The sequence below is a fragment of the Papaver somniferum genome, chromosome 1 (genome assembly GCF_003573695.1).
Source record: "Papaver somniferum cultivar HN1 chromosome 1, ASM357369v1, whole genome shotgun sequence".
NCBI lineage: Eukaryota > Viridiplantae > Streptophyta > Magnoliopsida > Ranunculales > Papaveraceae > Papaver > Papaver somniferum.
The window spans coordinates 1,050,905-1,059,444 of record NC_039358.1 but is presented as its reverse complement, the minus strand read 5'-3'; the positions used below and the strand labels follow the sequence as shown (position 1 = coordinate 1,059,444).

At 36.0% G+C, this 8,540-nt stretch overlaps 1 protein-coding gene across 1 annotated transcript; it reads right to left on the bottom strand.

Moving 5' to 3' along the window:
* Positions 1–451: 451 nt before the first annotated feature.
* On the bottom strand, positions 452–2,110 carry LOC113324806 (probable 2-oxoglutarate-dependent dioxygenase ANS). Its single transcript, XM_026573099.1, has 3 exons — positions 1,658–2,110; positions 1,290–1,561; positions 452–1,208 (listed from the first exon to the last, which is right to left on the bottom strand). The coding sequence occupies exons 1-3, from the start codon at positions 1,922–1,924 to the stop codon at positions 638–640; spliced, it is 1,110 nt and encodes a 369-aa protein (XP_026428884.1). The 5' UTR covers positions 1,925–2,110; the 3' UTR covers positions 452–637.
* Between the last annotated feature and the right edge of the window lie 6,430 nt (positions 2,111–8,540).

Genomic DNA, 8,540 nt, shown 5'->3' with positions numbered 1-8,540 from the left:
AAGCATACAAGTCTTGGACATTGATTTTGGCTTTGGTATGAGTTATGGCTTCCGGTACATGATAAAAATAAATCAGCTGCACTTGATTTGCACTTGATTTTAAATGAAAGGGAACATAATTTGTAGACAATGTAGACCATAAATTAGAAGGATACAATCGGAAACGTTGAAATGAATTACATGACTTATCAAGCCCAAATTAATCAAGAGGGCGCGTACTACTTTTATTAGGATATTTGGACTAACTTTATTTTATTTTTTTTTGAAGCATTTGCATTAATTTTATGACGATCGATTGTTCGCATATTTTTCATTCCACTTGAATTCTTCTACATCTTAATTCCTTCTAGCAAAAAAAAAAATCTTTTTTTTCCGAAGCTCGAAGCTTAATATTTTATTCAAAAACAAAAGAACAAAAAAGAAGTAGAATCGCAAACAGTGTATGGGGAAAACCAACAAACTAGCTAAAGAAACACACAACAAAACAAGACTGCAAAACATAAAACATTACAAAGCAAAAATGCAAACACAAAAACTTGAACCCTTGAGATTTTTTCCTAGCAGATGTACGTTTCCCGCAACCAAATTCCTTGTTACCACTCATATCCAATTGCAGAACTTTAGTACCGTCCCCATTTTAGAGGCTGTTCCAGTCATACCCAGGCTTTCCTTCCGAATAATTTTTGTAGTAAACTGCAAGAAAATCTTTCATCTTTACCTTGTCATACTTTCTAGGATTACTGTAGTCAATTAACGAAGCGACAGGTTCGATTTCTCTATCGTGATGTGGGAAATAAAAATTACCCAAAGAAATTCGGGTCCGTTCTGAATTTGTTACTGCCCTGTGCCATGGGCTCTTGAATATTCCATTACTCATTACCTGCAATGAATCCCCAATGTTGACAAGAAGAGCTCCAGGCACACATGGAACACTAACCCATTGATCATTTTTCTGAACTTGAAGACCTCGTACTTCAGGGTCTGGCAGAAGAATAGTTATTGCTCCACCGTCTGTATGAGCTTTTAAGCCGTAAACAAGATCTGGTCTAGGACAAGGAGAATAGAAGTTAAACGTTGTATACACTATTTGTGGATCACCCAGCTGGTCGAAGAAGGCATTCTCCTCTAATCCTAGTGATTTGGCCATGGACTTTATAATGATTTCAAACAGTGATCTCGTTTGAACGCTGTATTCATCCAATGTGCTCCTGCAGGTCAGCACACGCAATTACTAATGCTTATTTTTGGATAGTACTAAATATGGATTTCATTTTGTTTGTTATTAGTACCTGAAATTCAATAGAGAATCATCACCAGGCCAGTACTGGAGGTTACGGTCTGCTATTGGTTCGTTTACGAGGTTTAGATAGTCGGACCAGTCAAGAATCTGATCAGCATTAGTTTCTTTAATGGAATCGCTCCCAAATCCCTGCAAGTCAAATACCTCGTCCACTTTGGATGACGCGTACTTTTGTTTCTCTTCTAAAGGAAGATCAAAGAACTGCTTGGAAATATTATAGATATCATCGAGTAGACTTTTCGGAATAGCATGCCCAACTGCCTGAAAAACAGTTAAGACTAACACATTAAACATATCCTTAAATTATATCGCATGCAGATTTTAAATTATATCGAATGAGCACAATTTTTTTTTTACCTGAAACATTCCCCATGAAATCGAAGCAGATTTTAGCTTCTCCATCTCTTCTTCTTTCTCTTCGATGGATGCATTATCTGTTAAACGACTAACATCAATTGTCGGAACTGATAAAGAATCATCTGCAGTTACTTGCTTTCCATTAACATTAACATCTTTCTGGATATATCTTTGTGGTAGTTCTTCATTGATTGCTAGGTCTTGGACGTACTTCAACGGTGCTGTCTGTTCTTGCGGTGCAGCTGATAGAACCCCCTTGGCATCCATGATGACACTTTTAAAGTCTTTTGATCGGGTTCACAAAATGGAAGAAGAGAGGCTATAGTTTGCTTTTCTTTCTTGGTGTTGTGTTTTTTGAGAAGTTTGTGGTATGACTATCCTGTAGATGTATAACATATATATAGGCTGGGTGCAAGTGGGAGGATAAGTACCAAACTGCTAGTGATTGTTAGTGTTAATCAAAATTAGCAAAAACAACGCCCACTGACATCAATGGGGAAATTCAAAACATATTGCAGTTAACATTCATTGAATGATGGTTACATGATACTGTAAGAATATTGTTAGCGATTGTTAGTCGAAGTTATAGGTGCTGACGTCATGTGTGAAGGACTCACAGGTGTACCATTTGATTACCGGAGATGATAGAGCCACCAATTTTTTATCCCGCACGGCGTCCCGACTCTCACAGCCCCTAGAACCCACCAGAAAGAATAGAGGTGGATTTGGGACCCACCAATAAATCTGTTTCACGCGGGATCTAACGTCGGGACAAAAGCTCGGTTGCTTTATCATTTTCCCTTAATTACATGTTAGTTTTTTGGTATATTAATATATGTCTCTACTTTTGACATCCAATAAATATATCCTTATACAACAATAAATATGTCCCTATTTTTGAATAATCTTATCCATTTAAAATTAGTTTCCCTTAATACCCTCACTCGACCATACAATATTTTTCTTTATTTTAAAATGCAACAAATTTCTTCCTCTACCACTTCACCACCACCATTAAACAACAACCACCTACCAACAGCCACCACCACTAATATTCTACCACAACTCCTTCACCACCACCATTACACCACCAGTCCTCCACCACCACTAATTCATCGTCACCACCACCACTAGTCCGCCTCCGCCGCCACTAGTTCAGATATTTTCATATCAACAACAGTAGTTGTTTCAAATAAAAATAGAATCAACAGTAGAATTTGATCCAATTTAGGGGACCAACAATGATAGTTGATCCAAAAAAAAAGGGATTAACAGTAGAAGTTGATCCAATTTAGGGGATCAAGAATGGTAGTTGATCCCCTAAATTGGATAAAAAATGAAAGTTGAACCATGTAAATGGAGTGAACTTGGCGTGAATCGAACACGCATCATCTGACATGGAGCCAGTCATGCTACCATTGCACCACATGTTCAACATTGGAAGAAATTTACATGATTTAAACTACAAGTATGATTTAAAATGCAAGCATGATTATACTTATCCAAGGAAATATTGTCAACAAGAATAGTTGAAAGGATCAACAACATTAGTTGATCCAATAAAAAATTGAGTCAACAACAAGAGTTGATACAATAAATGGATCAACAACCGTAGTTGATCCAATAAAAAATTGGGTCAAAAACAACAATTGATCCCATAAAAACATATAAACAACACCAATTGATCATCACCTGTAGCTTCATAAACAACAACAACTTCATCTCCTTCATTGCAGTAACCACCAACAGAACCATCAACCACCATTTATAATCCATAGCAGCAACCGCCACTGTCTTCTATGAAGCTTCAACACCAATTCGAACCATCTGAACCAAATTGAAAAAATCGTTGCTACAACATCCACCAACAATAACACTAATTGTTGTAGTTTATAACATTTAATTGAGATTGTTATTGTCTATTAAGAAGAAGAAGAACTTTTAATTAAGAAACTAAACCCATTGAATCAATATCTTTCATACCTTGTAATAAAAACATAGATTTAATATCCTCCACCACCGCCACCACCACCACCACCACCATTACCATCATCACCGACAAGGAGGAGAGTTGATATCCTACTCCATCACAACCACCACCGCGACCACCATCATCAGTTAATGGAACAAAAGATTACGAATCTAGCAATAAAAATCATTTGGATGAATTGGCTAATATAGATCTGATATGCTTCCCCACCACCCCCATCGTCATTAACAACAGCAGCAAAACTGGTAGAGAAACGAATATATAAAGCTCAATAGATATATTGATATGGCGGCGGAGGTAACAGAGGTTGTAGTGTCGGTTGTGATGGAGGCGATCCAGTGTGGTGGTGGTGGTGGGAGCGATGGAGATAGTGGGAGCGATTTCTGTTTTTGGTAGAAACAAAGAAGAAGAGTATATAAACGATTTATTATGTGGGGAGGGTGAATATGGAAATAAAAAAAATGTTATTGGACCCCTGATGGGCTTTTAGATGGAGAGGGATATATTTATTGTAGGATAAGGATATTTGTAAAGCCCATCAAAAGTAGGGACAAATATTCAATTACCACTTAGTTTTTTGAGTTTTTAATTTTGAAGCATGGAATTGATGTAATCAACTAAACAACGATTTCCTTGTCTTAATCCTCTCGAGGTTTTAAATTTTGGCCATACCTTTTTCTGATCTGCATGGAATTTCTGTCTAGACTTCTAGAAAATGTAATAGTGGATAGAAAAATTTTCGGTCTCCGAATCAATAAAAATGCTCCAATCATTTCCCATCTCTTCTTAGCAGACGACTGTTTCCTATTCACAAAAGCTGATCCGGAGGAAGCAAAAAATCTTCTCGATGTTCTATCCCTATTCGGGGATATAACAGGACAAATGATAAACCTACGAAAATCCAGTGTCTATTTTAGCCCAAAAATCCATCCTAAAATTGGAAAAATAATAGCCAGAATTCTTAAAGTCCCCCTGATGACAAAAAATGACAGATATCTCGAAACTCCACTATTTTTTGATAAAAATAGGAAAGCGAATTTTGAGCCGCTTCTGCAAAAATATTACTCGACTCTGCAAGGCTGGAAATCCAAACTCCTATATCAAGCTGGGAGGACAGTTCTGATAAAATCTATCCTTCAAGCTTTCCCAACGTACCAAATGCAGGTGCTTGTCTACCGAAAGAAACCTTAAATTAATTGGATCGTATCCAAAGGAATTTTTGGTGTAATAAAGAAGGGAAAAAAAGACAAGGAGGATTCATCAGAGCTTGGAAGTACATCTGCAAGCCTAACGCTCAAGGTGGTTTAGGTATTAAAAACCCTCACCAATTTAATATAGCGCTTCTCACTAAACTAGCCAGCAAATAATATTAGAAAAATACCAACTATGGGAAAATATACTCAAAGCGAAATATTTCCCAAATTCTCACCCTCTGGAAGCTCCTGAAGTTTGTAAATTATCATGGGTTTGGACGAGCATCCGAAAAGGTCTAGATTTAATTAAGGAAAACTTCGTCTGGCAAGTCAAAAATGGAAACTCGGTTAAAATATGGGAAGACAGATGGATTCCAAACTCGGAAATAATACCGCAACCACAAGACTTGCAGGATACTACCCCAAAAAGAGGTCAAGAGCTCATAACTGAAGAAAACAAATGGGATCAAGGAAAACTTGACAGTTTCTTTAACCCAGAGGTTAGAAAGAAAATTCAAGCCATAAGAAGACAAGAAGAAGACAAAATCGGATGGTTACACCATCCGATGGTTACACCATCATTCAGGAATTTTCTCGGCCAAAAAACATTTATAATTTCTTGGATAATCAAGCTCAACAATATGATGAATCGTTGGTACATTTTCCATGGAAAAATATATGGAAAATTCAAGCAATTCCAAGAATTAAAATTTTTATCTGGAAGCTAGCTCAAAAAGCTTTGCCTACCTCTTCGAGACTAGGGGCACATAACCCGGAAATTGACCCAAACTGCCAAATGTGCAATTCTCAAGTTCAGGAAACCGAGAATCATCTATTTGGATCTTGCCCTTTCGCTAGAGCTTTTTGGTTCAGCTTTTCGTTAGGAGATTTAACTTCTTCAGCTAATACAGATCCGTTTACATCATGGGTTAAAGGGTGGATTTTAAATCCAGATTTGGTAGGAAAAATCTTAACCATATTATGGTTCATCTGGAAATACAGATGCTCGGTTGTCTTTGAAAAGATAAACCCAGATCCAATGAAACTAATAGACCATATCAAAAAATATCTTCAATCCATCCATCAAAAGAATAAAAGAGATGGACCGGATAAAAATCAACTAATGATGATCAATACCAAATGGTCATATATAAGCACAAACTAGATAATTTTTATTGATGCTTCCTTCAATAAATATGACCTTTCAATGGGATATGATCACATTGTTTACTCCTTAGATCACAAAACATTTATGCACATATCAACGGGATCAGGGACATCTACTTCGGCTTTTTATACGGAAGCGATATCTTTACAAAAAGCGGTCATCTGGCTAAGAGACAACGTCTTTTCATGCGTTTCAATAGTAACTGATAGTAAAGTTTTGGCAGAAAACATCAACAAGGACAACACAGATCTCTCATGGAGAGACAAAAACGCCGTGCAAGAAGCCAAGACAATATTAAAAGATCTTCCCCAAGCTCAGGTAAAGTTTACAAATAGAAAATACAATGAAACAGCGGATCTTATTGCCAAAGAATCAAGAATAAAAAGTCTTCAACATATGTTTACGAAACTACAACAAAAAGTTCAACAATCTAGCATTATCTCTAATGTCTTTGATAAAAACTAAATTGTAAATCTTTTGTACTATATTTGCTAGTTAATATAATTTATCTTCCCATAAAAAATAAAAAAATAAAATAAAATTCGGTTACAAGAATGGGATTGAATGGTCTTAAATTGTTTTCGAGTGATTTCATGTGAATCATGCCTGATTGTCATCCGCTATATGATTCTCCAAACCATCTGATGTCGGTTTCCCTTTTCTGTAATTATGTTGGATAGATGTTGTAAGTCGATACATATATATTTTTTTTGATACATGAAAGCCAGACCCAGACCCGTATCCGAACTCATCCAGTTGGACTTACCCCACTTCCAGACCCCACACCGTTAAACCCACTATACAATTAATCTATTACAGACCTATGGGATATCACTGAGCTATGCTCTTGGACCCTATAAATTGATATATAATGCATTAAAACTATTTAAGTTACTTGATTTTGTACCTAATATATGATACTTTTAATCAGTGAGTGAGATGACTAAATTAAGGACTAGGAATGGATAGTTTCCCTCCTTATAATAAGTGAAATGTTCCACAACAATAGAAAATCCTATAGTCCTACATAAATTTTCCCTCCTAAAGTATTAGTGCATTCCAAAAATTGTTCTTACTATATGCATCATATAGTCATGTACATCATCATTTCAAGGACGTATTCATGTTTTGGAATTTCCGTTTTGGACGCTGACATCCGCACATTCCTGTTCAAAGATACTTTTCGGCTATCCCCCATTTATTCAAATATATTTTCACTGCATCCTCCCATGTCAATCTCATCCAACCTCTGCATCTCTTAGTGTTTACTCCATTACGTATGATTCCAACGCACACCGGTACCTCTCGAGGTCTCTGTTGGATATGTCTGAGTAATCTTATTCGGTGTTGTTAGAATTTATTTTGGTTTAGAAACAAATCAGGCTTAGTTTAAGTTAATCTATGTTTAGTTCTAATCTAAGGTGAATCCAGTTTTTTCCAGATTAAGGAATGATTAGAGTTAAATCAGGGAATTTAGATTAACTTAATGTTGCTTAGGTGTCATGTTGACTAAGCATGACTCACCTAGTGAGATTTCATCCAACTAATGACGGAAAGGTTGAATGACACACAACTACTCAAGTAATGACTAAGCCCTCTTCTAGCCTCTTTCATATTTATATTCATAATTTTGTGATTTCCATTAGTTGGGTAAGAGGAAATAGAAGTAGAAGCTAAGTCATTTAACCTTATTCAATTTTGATATGCTTTTATTTCCTTCTACAGAACATGTATATTTCTTTGTATTGTTTTAATTGTATAGCTCTTATTCATGTTTCCTAATTCAGAATTAACTTGTAGTGACTGTGTTTATTGTTATAGTAATATTAATGATATATCCAAATCAGAACCAAGAAGATGATTTATTCTAGTTTCTAATTTGAATTAGTAGTTGTATAAGCGTTTTCTAGATTGTAGAATATGAGAATTCTAGGATAATATCTTTTCAGCATATGGGTATTTATATGATCATGTTTATGTTACTAAATGATGATTATGAAGTTGAAACTCCAACATTCTACTTCTATTTCACCTAGTTATAATTTCATGTTCTTCAACTAGGGATATACAGATTTCGATTTTAGTTCAGTTACCTGATGTAATTGTTTGTTCTGTGTGTTTTTCATTGACTTCTGCTGTTGTCGCTGGTGTTTTGGTTGAATCAAGCACCAAACTTCAGATTGCGGAACAACAGATCCAGTATCGTCTATGGTGACAAAAAATCAATGGGATGTATTGGGTTACCTGTAGAATCATCAGGAGGTTCAGCTGTAGCTATTTTTGCAAGGTTGTTTTTGATTTAAGTGTAGTGTGTTAGATAACCAACGTTTTCTTGTGGAGCTGTGGGAATCAAACCAACATATGGTTGTGCAGTTAGGATTAAATTTATGGAGAGTGGGTCATCATTGGATGCCCGTGTACATCAGCTACAGATCCTTGCATGGAATATCAAACAAAGATAAAAGATAAACTTGTCAGGCCTCTACCACTACTCGAGTTTTGTTGAGTCTGATATGTCTGATACTTCCGTGA

Bases quoted from the DNA above. Each gene is read 5' to 3' on its own strand.
- LOC113324806 (XM_026573099.1), bottom strand. From the start codon at position 1,924: ATGGATGCCAAGGGGGTTCTATCAGCTGCACCGCAAGAACAGACAGCA. The intron at 1,562-1,657 runs GTAAAAAAAAAA...ACTGTTTTTCAG, and splicing joins TTTCATGGGGAATGTTTCAG to GCAGTTGGGCATGCTATTCC. The intron at 1,209-1,289 runs GTACTAATAACA...GCTGACCTGCAG, and splicing joins GATTCTCTATTGAATTTCAG to GAGCACATTGGATGAATACA.